Source organism: Brassica napus, chromosome C3, assembly GCF_020379485.1.
Source record: "Brassica napus cultivar Da-Ae chromosome C3, Da-Ae, whole genome shotgun sequence".
In the NCBI taxonomy this organism is placed as follows: Eukaryota; Viridiplantae; Streptophyta; class Magnoliopsida; order Brassicales; family Brassicaceae; genus Brassica; species Brassica napus.
This window is the reverse complement of record NC_063446.1, coordinates 44,395,369-44,413,970: the sequence shown is the minus strand read 5'-3', so window position 1 is coordinate 44,413,970 and position 18,602 is coordinate 44,395,369. Positions and strand designations below refer to the sequence as shown.

The 18,602-nt window shown below is 37.0% G+C and overlaps 1 protein-coding gene across 2 annotated transcripts; it reads right to left on the bottom strand.

Moving 5' to 3' along the window:
• Positions 1-15,491: 15,491 nt before the first annotated feature.
• LOC111210043 (chloroplastic lipocalin-like) lies at positions 15,492-17,265 on the bottom strand. 2 transcript variants are annotated; one of them, XM_022710321.2, is made up of 5 exons: positions 17,075-17,265; positions 16,713-16,863; positions 16,388-16,630; positions 15,993-16,283; positions 15,492-15,900 (listed from the first exon to the last, which is right to left on the bottom strand). In XM_022710321.2, the coding sequence occupies exons 1-5, from the start codon at positions 17,149-17,151 to the stop codon at positions 15,622-15,624; spliced, it is 1,041 nt and encodes a 346-aa protein (XP_022566042.1). In that variant the 5' UTR covers positions 17,152-17,265; the 3' UTR covers positions 15,492-15,621. The 2 variants fall into 2 exon arrangements, with proteins under 2 accessions (XP_022566042.1, XP_022566043.1); XM_022710322.2 differs by having other exon boundaries at positions 16,713-16,815; positions 17,075-17,253.
• Positions 17,266-18,602: the final 1,337 nt, after the last annotated feature.

Below are 18,602 nucleotides of genomic sequence, written 5' to 3'. Positions count from 1 at the left end.
TTTAATTAATTAATTAATTAATTAATTAATTAATTAATTAATTAATTAATCTGGTTTTCCCTAACCGATTTCCAATTGATTTTAACCGACCGGTTTAATCAAACCGAATCGAAATCGATTTAAACCGGTCAAACCACCGGTTGACCGAGTCACCGAGTTGACTCACCGGGTTGACTCGGCCGAGTTGGCAAGTCACCGGCGAGTCACCGCTGTCGGTCGCCGGCGGCGGCTTACCGGAAAATCAACGGCGGCGACGGCGGCGAGGCGGCGGCTTCTCGGCGGCGGACGGACGGTGGTCGGTCACGGCGGCTCCGGCGAACGTTGGTCGGAGACGGCGGCGCGTGGCCGGAACTCGCGGTGGCTCCGGCGGACGGCGGTGGCGCGTGTGTTTCACGCGCGCGCCGAGGCGAATCTTCGGGAGGCGCGTGCGGCTTCGTCCGGGCTCCGTTTGAGGCGTGGTTGGTGTCTACGGCTTCGTCTCGACGAGAGGAACACGATGATGGCCTTGGATGTACGAGATGATCAATGGTTAGGAAGTTATGGGCGATTTACTAAACGGAAACGAAACTGAGCTTAAGGAATGCGGTTTCCGGCGGTTACCTAGGGCGTTTATCGGTGGTGGCAAGCTGAACGTGATCACGGCACACGGTTGCTCCGGCGACGAGCTCAGGTGAGCTTTCTCTCTCTTTCTCTCTCTCTTTCTCTCTCTCTCTCCCTCCCTCTCTCTCTCTTTCTCTTTAAAGAAGTTGGGGATGGTGGAGATGGTGGGTGTGGTGGGGATGGTGGAGATGGTGGAGATAGTGGGGATAGTGGAGGTGGGTCATTACAATTTTCAAGATCAATTAAGTTTTTGGTGAATGCTTTGATATCGTCACCTTCGTTCATTCTCAAATCTTCGTACTCCCTCCTTATCGATTGTAACTTGATCAATCGTACTTGTGGTGTCCCTTGAAATTCGGATAACATTGTATCCCGCCTCCTTAAAAGTTTTTGCTTATGCTATATGAGAGAAAATCTGATAAGACACGGCTTTTTTGCAGAATTTGCAGTGCCGATGTGTCTTATGTGATTGCTTCTTCATGTTGAACACTTAACTGTAACGCTTTTGGAGTTTTCTCCACTTGTTTCGGTTCATCAGGAATCCCTTGTTACATCATCATCCACAGTTTTCTGGTGTAAAAGATGGTCGTCAACTTAATACGCTAGAAATCATAATCATCCCCATCGAGCATAAATCATTTGTTGCGATTTTCCCTCCATTATCTTTGTTTCCTTGCGCGGTTTCTTTTGCGGTTACTTGTGCAATTTCTTGTGTGTTTACTTGTGTGAGTTGTGCTTCTCTTGACCCTTGAATAAACTTATATGTGATACCATGTTAAGAAGTTATCGGAACCCAGATAAAACGTGTTTCGTGTTCAAACGAGAATTGAGATTGCACACAAACAACTTTCTCTGTTACGTAAAATGAAAAACTGAAACTTCTGGTTTTACTGAGATAACACATATACACTTATGTAGTTTTACAAATACTTAAGTAAACACTGTACAGAATGAGACACAACTGTTCAACCTAGAGACACGACTCTTAAATAATATGACCAAAATCAATTGTAAACTAACAAAGAAAACTTAAACTACTTGAAGTGTGGGTTAAGTTCAGCCAAACTCCAATTGGGCTTCCTGTTCCACAGCTTAAGCTCTCACGAAACCTGCAACAAAGAACAAAGCCCAAGTTTCAGCCCAAAGCCTTGAGGATTGCTCGCTAAGTGAAACGGTGCGTTTCAGGAAATCAAGTGGAGAAGAAGATCAAAAATACAGAGATCAAGAGAGAGAGAGGAGAAGACTTAGCTTGGAGATCACGAGGATGAAGATCGACAGAGTCACGAAAGCGGTATACGATCAGATTGGATCATTCCGGATGTGACTTTCTGGCTTCACATTGGAAGTGATAAGCTCGCTAAACTCTTTCATATGTTATCTCGATTGTACGCAAGATTCACCATTGTTGTACTTGTGTAACTTGATCAAATCCTATAGTGAAGCAGTTAAGGAATACTATCTCCCTCCCCGGTGAGTAGATCAGCGAACACCGGGTGGACAAAGCGTTTTGTGTCTTTTTTGCGTATTGATCTTGATCATCGAACCTGAAACGATAATCAAATTGAAATCAATCCTTAACCTAAGGAAGGTAAAACCTGAGAAGATTCTATCTAAAACTCTACATAAAGAGACACATCTAAAGTTTGTCATGCTTATGACAATGGTGACTTATTTTCTATTCATACCTCAGCCTTACCGTTTGTGGCATCCTCGTGTGACACTATTGATTTTCTTACTCGATAGCACTTCCATCATTCTCCTTGGACACCACTCGCATCAATGACTGGTCTAAATTAGAAAAAAGGCTCATCTCGTTTTAAAACCCTGAAGCAAGAACAAAGGTCCAATACGGTAGAAAACAAAACCTGACAACACGAGACCTTTCGACAACGAGCCCATGCTCGCGGGATAACTCACCACAGAAACTTGCTCGACAAATCGACGAGTAAAGATGAGATAGTCAAATCAGCATTAGATGTCTTGGGACAAATCATGTTGTATCCAAGTTGCAACAAATATATGTACACATCATAATTAAATATATAACCTCATTAACAAAAGATGACGAGCTGTCATTTGTCATATTTGAAACATCCCTCATCTATAAAGGAGACCTCACTCGATGGAAGGAGGGACCAATTTTTTCATTAAACTTCTAGAGAGATATTTTAAAGAGATAAACTAGCAAACGCGATATTTTCTCGTTTACCGAGTCTGATTTGATAGTCGAGCCCGCCTGGCATTTATAACTTTTTCGACTTCGATTTACTTCTAAATGAACATTATTTTCGACCTACTTTGTTAATTCATTAAACACTTGATTGCATTTCCTCTTTCAACATTTAGTGCCGTCTGTATAGTTTCAATTAACTTCAATTAGATTTTAACATTTTTATTAACTTGAATGTTACGGAAGTTTACTCAAACATAACGTATTTTAGGACAATTGACTAGAAGTATACAAAATTTTTTTTATTACTGCCATTTTTTTTTAAACCAAGCATGCCTTTTTTTATGTTATGAGAAAAAACGTATTTACAAGAATGTCATTACCTTTTAGAGCCACATAAGCAAAAACCCGGCGCCACGTAGGAATTTGATTTCGTGTTTTCATTAAGTCAGCCGTAAAGCGCTATATACGTAGTTACGGCTGAGTTATTGCTATGTTGCGGCTGAATTAAACAACACGGCTGACTTAAGAGAAAACAACTGACTTAAGAACATAAGTCAGCTGTTAGTTACAGCTGATTTACAGAAATCTGGCTGATTTATGGAATAACGACTGACTTACGTACGCGTGTTACGTCTGACTTATACATCGGCGATTTGATTTCTGGAAAATTCGGTTGAGTTATAGTTAAGACATCGCTGAGTTATGTTTCCACAGCTGAGTTAATGAACATCGACTGGCTGAGTTATTGAATTTACGACCGACTTATGGGATGTTGTTACGGCTGAGTTATATTTAATCAGCCATAATTGGATGGATTTACAGTAAACTCAGCTTATTAACGGCTGACTTATTAGCGAAAGATTAATTACTAGAATAACATTCGTTTGACGGCTGATTTATTTGACGATACAGCTGACTTATGATTTTGCATCCTAATTACGGCTGATTTATTAGCAAAAGATTAATTACTGAAATAGTATCCACGTTTCGGCTGACTTACATTGTACATGAGGGCTGATTTATTTAGATTGAGTTATACATTCGTTTGGCGGCTGACTAACCGATTTTCCATGTCTTCAACTCGGATTTGCTATGTCATCACTAGTCTAATGTTACAACAGTAAAATAAGGGTCTATGTTATTCTTTATCTTTTTATCTATCTTCTTCATCTTATTCTTCATCTTTCTCTGAGATCTTATGGATCTTGTAATTATTGTTTCCGCAACTAGGTCTATAAACATAGATTTAAAAAAATTGAAAATCTGAGACAGATCTACTGCAGTCGTCGTCGTTTTCGATGATGATCGGTTAAAGAGAAGCTTCCTCTCCTCCAGTGTCATGTATGGCGGTCCGACATCCTGCAAGAATGCTCCCTCTCTCATTGGATTCGTCGTCTTGCAGAAGAAGAAAGAATCAAAGAGAGAGATGAAGAAGCTAAGTCCTGTAAATTGTAAGAAAAGAAGAGAGTTGAACAAAAAAGTAAGAAAATGAGAGAAGACGAAGAAGATGATGAATTTGAAAGCTGATTTTATATGTTTGATGACTCAGATGGTGCGTCATCTGAATATGATAACTTTAGTTCATACAGTGAGCCTCCAACACATAAGTTATGGCTGAATTATGCATACGTTATGGCTGAGTTATGCATACGTTACGGCAGAGTTTATAATTTTTTATAACTTTATAGCTCTATTGTTTAGGGTTTGAAGTTCAAATTTACGAAAAGATTAAAGTTTTAATATTGTGTTCAAAAGATAAACTTTATAGTTTTATAGTTTATGGTTTGAGGTTCAAATTTGAGAAAAGATTAAAGTTTTATATTGTGTTCAGAGTTGAAGGAATGATTTTGTTCCCGCCCAAAATATGAAACGTCGCGAAACAAATGAACGTTACGGCTGGCTTATACTATTCAGATACGTTACGACTGAGTTATGCATACGTTACGGCTGAGTTATAATCAAATTACATCTGACTTATGCATACGTTACGGCTGAGTTTATAATTTTTATAACCTTATAGTTCTATAGTTAAGGGATTCAGGTTCAAATTTAAGAAAAGATTAAAGTTTTAGTATTGTGCTCAGAGTTGAAGGAATGAGTTTGTTCCTGCCCAAAATATTTTGTTCCCGCCCAAAATACGAAACGTCGCGAAACAAATTACACTCGACGGCTGAATTATAGGAACGTTACAGCTGGCTTATACCATTCAAGAGACAAATTAGTCGCATAAACAACATAGATCTAAAAACTCAAAAATATGAGACAGATTTATAGCAGTGGTTGTCGTCTTCGATCATGGTCAGTTAGAGATGAAGCTTTCTCTGTTCCAGTGTCATGTATGGTGATCCGACATCCTGCTGCTTCCTCTTCATCGGATTCGTCGTTTTGTAGAAGAAGAAAGAGTTAGAGAGAGAGATGAGGAGGCTAAGTTCTGTCAATTGTACGAAAATGAAGGCTATAGTTTAGTGATTGTAAGAGAACATATATAAGTGAACATATATCAACTGAATTTGAGTTTTAGGGTAGATTTGTATAAATGATTGTAAAAGAACATATATAAGTGTGTTATAAACCATATGATAGATGTCCATAACCGGCCCGGTCAATAACCGGCTCGGTCAATAACCGGCTCGGTCTATAACCAGCTCAATACCAAGAGAGAGAGAGAGAGACGGTCCAACCCTAGAGAGAGAGAGAGAGGCGGCCACATGAAGAGGAGAGAGAGGCGGCTTAGGCTTTAGAGAAAAGGAAACCCTATTTCCTTTTCCTTGTATTTGTACACTTTCTATATTTATGTCTTTCCTTTTATCTCTTTGTAACTCCCATATATAAGGGCACCTTATGATTGATTAATAATACATACAACTTACAGATTCCTGAACCTTAAGTTCATAACACGTTATCAGCACGATAGCCTCTAACACCCTGAGCCTAAAACCAAATCAACAAAACCCTAAAACCCTAAAACAAAAAGGAATCTGCCTCGGAACTTCAAAGAGGCCGTTCCCCCAAACCGTGAGGACCCACGAAACGATCAAAATATCAAATCGAAGCCCTTGCCGAGACGAATCAGTCAGTGCAAACCGCTTGTCGATCTGACCACCGAAGTGCCCTCACGCACAGATATAGTGCGCGCCGATTTGCTTTAAAACCCTAATCCGAACCCGACGATACCGACGAACCCTAATCCGTTCGCGACTCCGTTCCAGCTCGTGTCCACCTGATCAGCTCCAGCCCCAAGGCGTTCCTGATCCTAGACAAACTCAGCTCCATCCTGCATCAAGGACATCTCGCGTTCCAGACTGCAAGCACCCCGTTCGCATCAGAGCCGCTCGCGATCCCGACAGCAACAGCTCCCGTTCGACGATCAGCTGCTCGCGTCTCCAACCTCAATCCGTTCGCATCCAGGCCAGCTCGTGTTCAGCTTGCGTTCCTGCCCAGCTCGAGGTTCATTATCTTGGTAGTCCGGTTTCAACAATCTACTAAAACTAAAGGTAAATTCGAATTCTAAGAACATGAAAATTGAATTTGGATTGCTTGTAAAGAATGAAACCATAAAACCTAATCTCTAAAGATAAAAGCCATAGGATAATAGATCAATCCCTAATGAGTAAATAGAAGCTCTATAAGTTCGATCCCTAAACCCTAAAATCGAGATTGATCCATTGATCAATTAAAATCAAAGCTTTAAAGGTTTTGAATTGCAAATCAAATCTCTTTGATCTAAGATCAAGTTTTCAAAAATACCTAAACCCTAATACGAAAAACTGATTAATTAAAACTGATTGAATGTTGATTAAGATTGAATTGATCATCCTGAAATTGTAATTGCTTGTTAATCAAATCGAAACCCTAAAATCCTAATTTTGAAAATCGATTTTGATTGTTTGAATTTAATATTAATTGATTGATTTGATCACCTAGAACTATTGCTAAGATTGTTTAAATTTGAATCTGAATGAATTAAGATTGTTTAGATTGTTTAAACTGAAACCCTAATAACCTAGTCTAGATTATTTTGAAATCGAATCTGAATTGTGGCCGTGTGGCTTTGTTGCATTCTAGGTTAATAGTTCTTGATCATACCTTGTGGCCGTGTGGCCTTGTTGCATTCATACCCTAATTTGATCACAATTGATTGATTGCAAATTGCACTTAGAACTTTTCTAGGAATGGTATTGAATCAAATCAAGTAGCCGTGTGGCTTGTTCTTTTGTTTGGCCGAGAGGTTTGTTTGTATTGATGGCATCATATAGAAACAATGAATGTTCGGATTGCAATTACATGACAAACTAAATGCATAAGATTGAACCGATTGCATTCATGGCCGTGCGGCATGCTTATTGGCCGAGAGGCATAGATCTTGGCCGAGAGGCATAGATCTTGGCCGTGAGGTATTGATTAATTGTTTAAACCTAAAACCCTACTCGTTTAAACCCTATTCCTAAAGACCTAAATACATTAATCTATGATTTCAGATGTCAAAAATCAACAACCTGGATTTCGCTGTCCTAAATCTCTCTGGAGATAATTACCTTCAATGGGCGCTCGATGCTAAGATCATCCTGAAATCCAAGGGTCTCGGTGAATGTATCACCGAGAACAATGATGATAATGAGAAAGATCAATACAGAGCCATCTTGATCATTCGTCATCATCTAGCTGAGAGTCTGAAGGATCATTATCTAACCATTGAGAATCCACTAGATCTTTGGAACGAATTGAAATCGAGATATGATCACCAGAGAATGGTGATCTTACCAAAAGCTCGGTTTGATTGGACGAATCTCAGAATCCAAGACTAAAAGTCTGTGGACGAGTATAACTCTGCACTGTTTAAGATTGTTTCTAAAATGAAACTGTGTGGTGAAAGTATTACGGAACAGGATATGCTTGAGAAAAACTTTTCCACTTTCCATGCAAGCAATGTGCTGTTACAACAATAGTACCGTGAGAAAGGTTTTAAGACCTATGATAATCTTATTTCTTGTCTCTTGCTCGCTGAGCAGAACAATGAATTATTGATGAGAAACAGTCAGATGAGACCTCTTGGATCAGCTCCACTACCTGAAGCACACACGACAGAGGAGAATAAAGAGTCCAACCACGTCCAAGGAAACGGCCAGTATGGCCGTAGTCGAGACAAGTCGAACGGACGTGGACGCGGTCGAAGATCTTTTGGCCGCGGGAGAGGAAATGGTCGAGACCATGGCTCATTTGGACGAGGTCATGGTCGTGGCCATGGATCTTCATTTAAACCCCAACACTCGACCAAACCAGACGAATCTGTGTGCCATAGGTGTGGTATGAGCAATCATTGGGCTAAGACTTGTAGGACTCCCAAGCATCTTGTTGACCTCTATCAAGAGAGTCTGAAAGGGAAGAATCCTGAAGCCCATATGACTTACCAAGATGATGAAAATGACTTATCATGAGAAGGACGATCTTATGGATTATGAAACTTCAGATTGTCTAAAAAAACTGAAGATTGATTTCGACATTTGTAATCTAAATTTCTGTGTTCTTTGTTTTGGTGTTTTTCATTTCTATGTTTTCATTTCTTCGAACTTGTTTTATTAAAACTTAATAAAAGGAATGAATGATTTTATTAAAAAACGCCAATATGAGTTTATAAATTGCGGGTATGGTACACATTAAGGTCTATGGCCAGATATGTATATGGGCAAGCATTTAGATGTTTTATATTCACCCAGAGAAACCCATTGAGATTATAAAATATTGAGATATAAGAATGGTTTCCACAATGATACAATGGGCAAAAGGAAACAACAGTTCCTTCAGAGTTATGAAAATCCCCAAGGCCATATTAGGTCCTAAAGACTATACATGCATTCCCTATTGATCTAGACTACTATGCCAAGATCAGTATGATAGAGGCAAAAGTCATGGTAACCAGAATGGTTTACCCAAAAAATTATACACTTTACGGCATGACCGGATTGGCCACCCTGGTCCAAAACGTGATGCGAAATTGATATTGGAAAAGGTACAAAGAGTTTTCCCATAGAATCTCACGTGTGTAGCATGAACACAAGGGAAAATCATTAGGCCATGATGTCCCAAAGCACTTAAAGATTATAGTATGTCCATGAGGGGGTAGTGAGGACAAACCCGCACATGTCCATACTATATATAGCTTGGCTGAATCCTTTTATAAATCTGTATTGGCCATTACCCATAGGTCCAAACTCTCAGTCCAAGGCTTGGGGACACACGAATTTACATGCACCTTAACTAATAAGCATCAGACCATTTAAGTGAGCATAGATATTCCCATCTCAAATTTATTACGGGTCATGAGCCAGACATATACCATCTTGAGATATTTGGATAAGCCACCACAAATATATGTGCCGTCTAAGATGGATCCTTAGAAGAGGATGAGGATGGGGATATATGTTGGATATGAATCTCCCACAAATAATGAAGTAACTTGAGCCAAATATGGGTGATCTATTTAGTGGCCAAGAACACGGATTGTAAGTTTAATGAATCCGACTATCCAACATTAGGGGGAGAAAATAATAAGCTGGTAAGAGAAACAGAATGGCATCGACCATCAATGTCTTGGAAAGATCCTTGGACTAAAGAATGTGAAATAGACGTCCAAAGATTATACATTTACAAAGCTAGCTAATCAAATGCCAGACACATTTGCTGACCCGAAAAATGACTAAGTCATATATAAACCAGCTTGTAAACAACGAAATTTATGTCCAAGAGAGACACAGTCAAGTTGCTACAGAGTCTATACAAGATAGACCAATAGGTTCCAAAAGATAATAATCCTCGGAAACAAAAGAAAGGTGCAAAAGAATGATAATCAAAATCCAAATCCGAGGTTACTAAGGAAACCATCTCAGACATGGAGATATGGCCGGCCGGCTCTAAGGTACAAGTACCAAACAATGTAGCTTGGGACGCCAAGCTGCAAAGTATTAAAGGTCATGATAATAATGAATCTCAATCAATTATATCATGTCTGGAATATAATGGAACCAATAAAGAATGTCGACATAAGATGATTTATTTGCGTACAATGTAGCACTTGAATTTATGAATATAAGCGAGGATCATGAACCCACGTTAGTATAAGAGTGCGCACTCGTAGAACAAATTGGATTGAATGGAAACATGGGGTTAAATAGTTTAAAGAAGAAATGCGTATTTGGCCATATGATTAAAACGCCATATGATGTTAAAACCAGTGGATATAAATGGGTCTTGTGAGGAATAGAAATCGTAAGATATAAAGCTGATGTTGCACAAGGATTCTCACAAAGACCAGTGATAGATTATGAGGAGACATACTCCCATGTGGTGGATGCAACTACTTTTAGATTTCTCATAAGTCTGGCTATATAAGAGAGAAAAAGTAGACTTGCAGCAAATTGATATAGTGGCTGCATATTTATATGATCCACTGGATAATGAAAGTACTAAAGGGTATTGAGCTGAAAGTACAGCAAGTTCTCGAGAACAATATTGATAATCATCAAAGTATATGATCTGAATATCCTAGGAACCTCTGGGTACAATTTCCCAAACAATTGAATATCTCAAGAAAGAGTTTGAGATGAAAGATCATGGAAAAGAAAGTTTTGTTTGGGACTACAGCTTGAGTACATTAACAATGAAATCCTTGTGCATCAAATAGTATATACAGAAAATGGTACTCAAGGGATTTAATGTGGACCAGTCTCATCCATTATCTAGTAAATGGGCGTGAGATCACTTGTTTTAGACACTGATCTGTTTGGTCCACAAGAAGGACATGGTCGTGAATATCCCTGACTTGGACACGGATCCTTTGGTCCCAAGAAGGACAAGAAATATGTCTTTGGTCTGGTAAAGTCCATTACCCAAGTACCATGGGCACCTTGATGTAATAGACAAGCCATACTAGGCCGGACATGTGTTCTTGCCGAGAATCTCCTATATGTTTAGCTCATGTTCGACCATAAGGCACTAAAGACATACACGTCCCTAACCTTAAGTACTATTGGCGCCTTGCCTTGATATTGAGACCATTAGTCATTGGTATCCATGAAGCTCAACCATCAGGTTTGGATGCGCCAACTTGAAGGACATATACGGAGATTGGGATACGTAGACTGAAAGATTTTCAGTGATGTTCAGAACAGGGGGAGTAATGCGTGTTGTACTTTTTTTCCTTAACCATGGTTTTGTCCCACTGGGTTTTCCTGGTAAGGTTTTAATGAGGCAACATCCAAAGCGTATTACAAACTCTGTATAGTTATGACATCCAAGGGGGAGTGTTATAAACCATATGATGGATGTCCATAACCGGCCCGGTCTATAACCGGCCCAATACCAAGAGAGAGAGAGAGACGGCCCAACCCGCATGAAGAGGAGAGAGAGGCGGCTTAGGCTTTAGAGAAAAGGAAACCCTATTTCTTTTTCCTTGTATTTGTACATTTTCCATATTTATGTCTTTCCTTTTATCTTTTTGTAACTCCCATATATAAAGACACCTTATGATTGATTAATAATACACACAACTTACAGATTCCTAAACCTTAAGTTCATAACAAAGTGAACATATATCAACTAAATTTGAGTTTACGGTATATTTGTATAAGTGATTGTAAGAGAACATATAACTCAAGATAATATTAAAGTCTCAACTTGAAAATTCAAGAAGCTATACATATTCAGTTCATTTATATTCACATGATATTGATTAGATGATCTTCAATATAACTTTTTAAAGTACTTGAATTCATTTTTTTGATTTTAGGGTATGTTTGGGATAGGGATGAGTTATCTAAACGATACGACTGAGTTATCTAAACGACACGGCTGAGTTATATAAACGATACGACGATTTGGGATAAGACGCTTGCGGAGACAATTTCAGAGTTGAAGGAATGATTTTGTTCCCGCCCAAAATATGAAACGTCGCAAAAAAAGTTACACTTGACGGCTGACTTATAGGGCTGACTTATAGGAACGTTACGGTTGACTTATACCATTCAGATACATTACGGTTGAATTATGCATACTTTACAGCTGAGTCATGCATACGTTACGTCTGAGTTTAATTTTAAACCAACCCTAATCTAAAACCTAGAAACAAAAAAGCTTGCAGCCGTCGTCAACAAAATATAAACCTAACTAAATCACCGTGTGTTTCTTGCACATCACGAGGCTGCAAGGTCATTACTGTCTTCTTCCTTCGCTGCCGCAGTCCCGTTACCATGAGAGCTCCGACGTCTTCAAGTCACACAACGGTTTTGTTACCTCCTCCACCACCAAGCTCCTCTGCCTTGTCCACCTTCCAGTAACAAGAACAAATTCAAAACACGGAGAAAGAGCGAGAGAGTTTGAAAGAAAGAGAGGTGACCAGTGTGGTGACAAGCGGTGGTGGTGGCGACTACGGTGAAGACTGAGACCGGCGAAGATGGATCTGAGAAACAGCAACAAGGATGACGTCGGCGAGTATAGATGGCGACGACGACAAGCTCAATATCCGTGACGACGGCGAAGATCAATCTTCTTCGAACTTTTTTCTTTTTCTCCAGCAATCTTCTTTTCTTCTTTGACGTTTCTTCTTCTCTCACTTCTAAGATTTACAAACCAAATATACTAAGGCATAAGAAATGAATGATGATGTATGAATCTCTCTTGTTTACAAGACAAAAAGCGAGAGAGATGAAGAAGATCTGGGACTGTGAAGAACTCCCGAAGGAAAGAAAAGAGGAGAAGGAGACGTCAAGTAGAAGAGAGAAAGTGAATAAAAAAAAAGCATTTTAGACCATTAGATCAAAACTAATCAATGGTCAAGAATTGTAATCCTTGTACTAAAAAAACTAACCAATGAAAAAGAAGTTAGAATATAACCCCAAGATGGATTTGTAGCCCTTGGATTAAAACAATCAATGGTTAATGTTTTAATTTTGATGGTTAAAATTATATTTTATATTAAACTGTATTTTCGATAAAGTTTTAAATTTTAAAACTTGGATTTTATTATGTTGATTTTTTTATGTGTGGTTTAAATATAAAGTTTTAAGTTTAGGGTATTTAATGGAGTGAGTTTAGAGTTTGGTATATAGTGTTTTGGGTTTCGATTTAACATTTAAGATTATATTTTTAAATAACAAAAGTATTAGAGTTTTAACATTTGTAGTTAGAATTTATGGTATATGATTAATTAAATTTTTTTTAAAGTTTGAAGTTTTATGGTATAGGTCAAAGCATGTGGTTTAGGGTTTAGGGTTAAAGGTTCGAAATAGATATGGTTTGAGATAATGTTTTGAAAATATTTAACTTTATAATTTTATATTTAATATTTGTAGTTAAAATTTAAAATATTATAATTTTATATTAAAAATATTGAACCCTTAGATTAAAATCAATCATTGGTCATGAAAAAAGCAATATAAATTTCAATTTTAGTTCTTTTCAATTTGTTTTAAAAATTGCTTAAATTTAAAGAATATAGTTACGGGTTTAAATCAAAATTTTAAATGGAATTTTAAATTAAAGATTTTTATTTCTAAAATGATTAAAATTTGAGTTTAACTCTAAACTATAAACCTAAACCTTAAACTTTAAATAATAAAAATATATCGGATTTAATGTTTAAAGATAAACTTTATAATTTTTATAACCTTATAATTCTATAGTTTAGGATTTGAGGTTTAGATTTAAGAAAATATTAAAGTTAGAGTCTTGTAAGTAAGAATTATATAAGTGATTGTAAGAGAACATATATCTCAAGATCAAGTTAAAGTATCAACTTCAAGAAACTATACACATTCAGTTGATTTATATTCACTTGATATTGATAAGATGATCTTCAATATAACTTCTTAAAATACTTGAATTCAGTTTTCCGATTTTATGGTATGTTTGAGGTATTGCTGATTTATATAAACGATATGACTGAGTTATCTAAACGATACGACTGAATTATCTAAACATTTTCTGATTTTATGGTATGTTTGAGGTATGGATGAGTTATGTAAACGGCACGGCTGAGATATATAAACGATACGGCTGAGTAGTGTAAACATAGCATAAATCAAACACAAAATACATGGGTGAGTTATGTTTTTTACATAGAAAACCAAAAATACAGGTTTTCTGCACCATTCCGGTGATAACTCGTTCATGTATCCAAGCTTCAATGAACTCCTCTGGGTCGTCTCTGCTGAATCCGTCACTTATTTTCGTCTCCTTCGTTCTCTTTTTGTTCAATTTTCTCTTTCACTCAGATCTGGAAAAAAAAATAGATTATCCAAATATGGATATGAAATCACAAACAAACTTAATTAAATACATCCCACAATTACCGATCTGGGTATTTTTTGGAATGTATTTCTCCTTTCTCCTCGGAATGCACAATTCTTATAGCTAGGTTCTCGGAGATTGGCGGGAAGTAACTCAGCCACAACTGCATATATAAACCGGTCGTAAAAGAAAAGTAACTCAGCCACAACATAAATTAAAACTCAGCCACAAACTCAAAAAAACGCAACAGAGAAGATGATTTCGGCGATTGCAGCGAAAATATTTCGTAGAAACAATTGGAGACGACGATTTCGGGGAAGACGATATCAGAGAAGACAAGACAAAGAGTTAGTTCGAGGAAGAGGGAGTAAACACGATGTCAATGACGATTTCGGGGAAGAAGCGGTTAGGGTTCCTTTAGTTCTTCGACGAAGTTGTGCTGTGTTGTTGTGTTTTTTTTCAACGTTATGTAATTAAAGAGATGGTTGATTGTTCTCTATTGCTGATGTGGATATTTAATTAGTGATGTGGATTTAATGTTTAAAAATAATTTCAATTAAAAAAAACTAACCAAAAGCTCTTATTGTCATTTAGTATGGGTATCCAAACATTCTAGTAATTTTTAAAATTTATTTTCAAAAAGTCATCCTGAACATATAACATAGATGCATTTTGAGATTAGAAACCCTAACCGTCAAGAAAGAAAGAGATTTTTTTTTTTATAGTTTCAAGCCGATGGCAGGAGGCTTCTATAGCTCCGACATCGGCTTGTTTGATTCATTTTGCTTTTTTTTTCTTTGATTGGCTTTACTTCTAGACATTTGGTCTGTTTGATTGCCGATTTATTTAAATCTAGCAAAGGTTTTTATTCTTCTTTTGTATGTTTCTTCCAATGGATTTGGTAAAACAAAAGCTTCGGTTCAATTGAACTGTTTAGAAAAGGTAATTGACAGATCTACTGTGGATGGTGGCAACGGGTCTTACCGGCTTCAATCGTTGATGGTTATTCATTTGATAAAATGGTGATGGAGTTTTTTCTGCAAACTATGGTTACTTCGAAAGGCAGCATGAAATTCTATGGAACTGTAATTTCTTTGACTATGTTATTATCAATATAGCAATATAAAGAGTTATCTTGTCTCGGTGACTCCTACTAGAGTATTTAAAAAGAGAGTGGCAATCGTTCTCAATTCAGTCTGAAGCGTAGTGTTTTTGTATTAATACGAAGATTATCTCTGTGAGATTCAACTATTCCAGAAACAAATATAGAGTTTTTATATGAAAAATCTTTAGTCATATATACGCAAAATAGATGTGAGTTAGTTTTCGTTGTTTAGAACTCTTCGCCTAGAAGGCTTAATAATACAATGAACTTATAGTATAGATGCTTAAAATAATAGCGTTTGCCTTGCTTGTGTTTGTTTTATACGAAGTCAAGGATAATAACTTTGAGTTTATCTTAGAAAAGAATAGTATCTATACACTCAGTCAGGTGCACAAGCATATTGACAGTGATAAATAATCTGCATACAGAATTCAAAAAACCTCTTGGGGGCAGAGAAGCTTCTCTACTTGAAATAGAGTGGGACCAGTTTCTTCAAAGTTTCAAACACACTAGTGAAGGGATCAAACTGGACTGACTTTCTTAATTCAAGATCTGGAAACTGGTTTGTCAGCGTTTTCTCCATACCTGGCATGGACATCATAGCAGCTAGCTGACCATCAGACATCACTTCACAGTCCTGTGGAGTATCCTTTATATTCTCCGGGTCGTAGCCAAACTGTGCCAAATAGTCTTTGTACTTGGCTATGAACTCAGGTCCCGGGTTAGGTGTCCTTGAGTATACCTGACATATCCAACACACAGTAGTTATGTAAGAAGGTGTGCAGCAAGCAACATATATTGTCAAACCCTTGAGTTCTTGTCTTGAATTATCACCTGAACAAAGCTCCTGTCTTTGGCTCCAGAAACAAGAGCGTAGTTGTCGTAATCTGTAGCTATGACATCATAAGGCAACTTGGGAATGAAAGGAATGGTGGGAAATCGAAGGTAACATTTCTCTTTAATCATCTCTTGCTTTTCTAAGTCAGTCTCAGTTTTCTCCAGGTCTTGTGCTCCAACGCATTGAACTTTTCCTCTGATTCCAGTTATATACCCATCAGGGCTACCGTGAACACAAAACGTATCCACCCGTATAGCTGGTTCCTTCATATCAAACGTGTATAAGCCCTGCAAAACGTGAAAACAGAAGCGGAATGTACTCAAGATGTGATTAATTATTAATTGTTCTTCTCACATTATACTTTGCAGAGGATGAGCCATTTTAACAGTACCTGTGTACAATGGCAATCTTCTTGGCCTTGACCAGCAAAGCCACGCTTAAGAGAAGCCACTTCGAACCATCTTCCAGAGTACCTAACTGGGTCAAAGTTCTTAGCAGTCATGCCTCTCATCATCATCATCATCATCGCTTCCGGGTCATCATCAAGTGGAAGAATAGGCTTGTTTCCTTCCACAGAAGCACTTCCCAGTTGGCAAATGTTGTGATAACGTGAAGAGAGATCCAAGGCAACACCCTGCCAAGGAAACTCACAAAATTGAAAAGGTTTTTGGACGCAAACGAGCATGCTTATAGCAATGTTGGCTAAAGCATAATACCTGGCCTGCCTGAGAGAGAAGCAAAATGGCAGCAAAGCCTGAAACAAAATGCTTTCTCAAAGCCTCCTTGCTTTCAGTGGGATTCTCCAAGGAACATATAATTCTGTCAGAATAATGAGATCTACTGTTGATCCTCCTAACCACAGAGCATCTTCCGTTTCATAAAGGAAACATAAATCTGAGATCAGTAAACCTTGAATCTAAAGACAGTTTCGTTTGTTCCAGGATATAGTTTCCGTAAGTATGTCCTAAGCCTAACTAAACTGTGTTGTGTGTGCCATTGATGAACTTAAGGTTGATACAACTTCCAGGATCCAACTAAAGCAAGCAACTAGTTGTGATTCTAAAAATAATAAGAATACCTTGTATTTGCAGGTCGAGTGAAGCTTTGAGGAAGAACTAGTGTCATTGACAGGCTAGTTATGATGTTACTTACCATCTTCTCTTGGTCGCCACAGAAATATTTTAGTTTCTTTTTCAGGGTTTTTAATTATTTCTTTGTGGCAGGCTTTAGAAGCTCAACAAACGCTGTCGGTTTAAGAGTCTATACGAACGGGACCCACAAGAAATTTCCCTTCATTTAGACCCATACGAACATATCTACCATCATTTTCCATGATGATGTTGGAAACTGATGGTTGAAGATATGTCAAAAACCATCGTGGTTAATGGTTACGTGAGAAACTATTATTATTATTAGTACTGATACTTTTGAAACTGTTATTGTCAACAATAACATGTCAGTTTTTCTATGAACATAATCTTGTATTTTTTTTTAAAATATATATTTTAAATTTATTTTGAAAGAAACTATTTTGAATTTTTGCAATTTCTAATTTTTGTGAATTTTCTATTTTTGTGAATTTATTGAATTTTTATTTAATTTTATATCAATTTCGGAATTTTTATTTATTTTTGTATTTTAATTTATTTTTATACATTTCTGATTTTTATTTAATTTTCTGATTTTTATTTAATTTTTTGAATTTTATTTAATTTTTATTTATTTTAGTAATTAAATAAATAATTTTTTGAAAAACTACCCAAATTTTTTGGTTCGATTATATTTTGGTTACAAATTTGGATAAAGTCGGTAAAATTCGGGTAATTTAAGTTAGTTCGGTTAATTCGTTTCAAAATTTTGGTTCGAAATTTTGGATAATTTGGCTCTTTCAGTTACCTCGGTTTGAAATTTTAGTAAATTCGGGAGAAATTGCCAAAAATATCATTTTCAAAATACCACTTTTCATGTTTACACTAACCACATTTATCATCATATTTAATGAAGGGTAAAGGACATTTATAACCTTTTGATTAACTTTGACAAAAAAAAACATATGGTTAACTAATCTAAACTTAAAACATCAACTCTAAACCCTAAACCCTAAACCTTCAAATCTAAACCCTAAAACATCAACTTTAAAACTAAACGTAAACCCTAAACCCTAAATCTAAACTTAAAACATCAACTTTAAACCCTAAATCATCAACTCTAAACCCTAAACCCTGAAACATCAACTCTAAACCCTAAACCCCGAAACATCAACTCTAAACCCTAAACTCTAAACCTTCAAATCTAAACCCCGAAACATCAACTCTAAACCCTAAACTCTAAACCTTCAAATCTAAACCCTAAAACATCAACTCTAAACCCTAAACGTTATCCCTAAACCTTAAACCCTATTTTTTTCTGAAATTCGAACTCTAAACCCTAAAACCCTAAACCTTCAAATCTAAACCCTAAAACATCAACTCTAAACCCTAAACGTAAACCCTAAACCCTAAAAACCTAAACCTTCAAATCTAAACCCTAAAACATCAACTCTAGGGTTTTAGGGTTTAGGGTTTAGGATTTATGGTTTAGAGTTGAAGGTTTTTGGGTTTAGGGTT

What these genes read in the sequence shown, in the direction of transcription:
- LOC111210043 (XM_022710321.2), bottom strand. Translation starts at nt 17,151, where the DNA reads ATGGTAAGTAACATCATAACTAGCCTGTCAATGACACTAGTTCTTCCT. An exon ending in TTCTCTCTCAGGCAGGCCAG is followed by an intron (nt 16,631 to 16,712) that starts GTATTATGCTTT and finishes TTTCCTTGGCAG; the next exon opens with GGTGTTGCCTTGGATCTCTC. An exon ending in AAGATTGCCATTGTACACAG is followed by an intron (nt 16,284 to 16,387) that starts GTACTGTTAAAA and finishes CACGTTTTGCAG; the next exon opens with GGCTTATACACGTTTGATAT.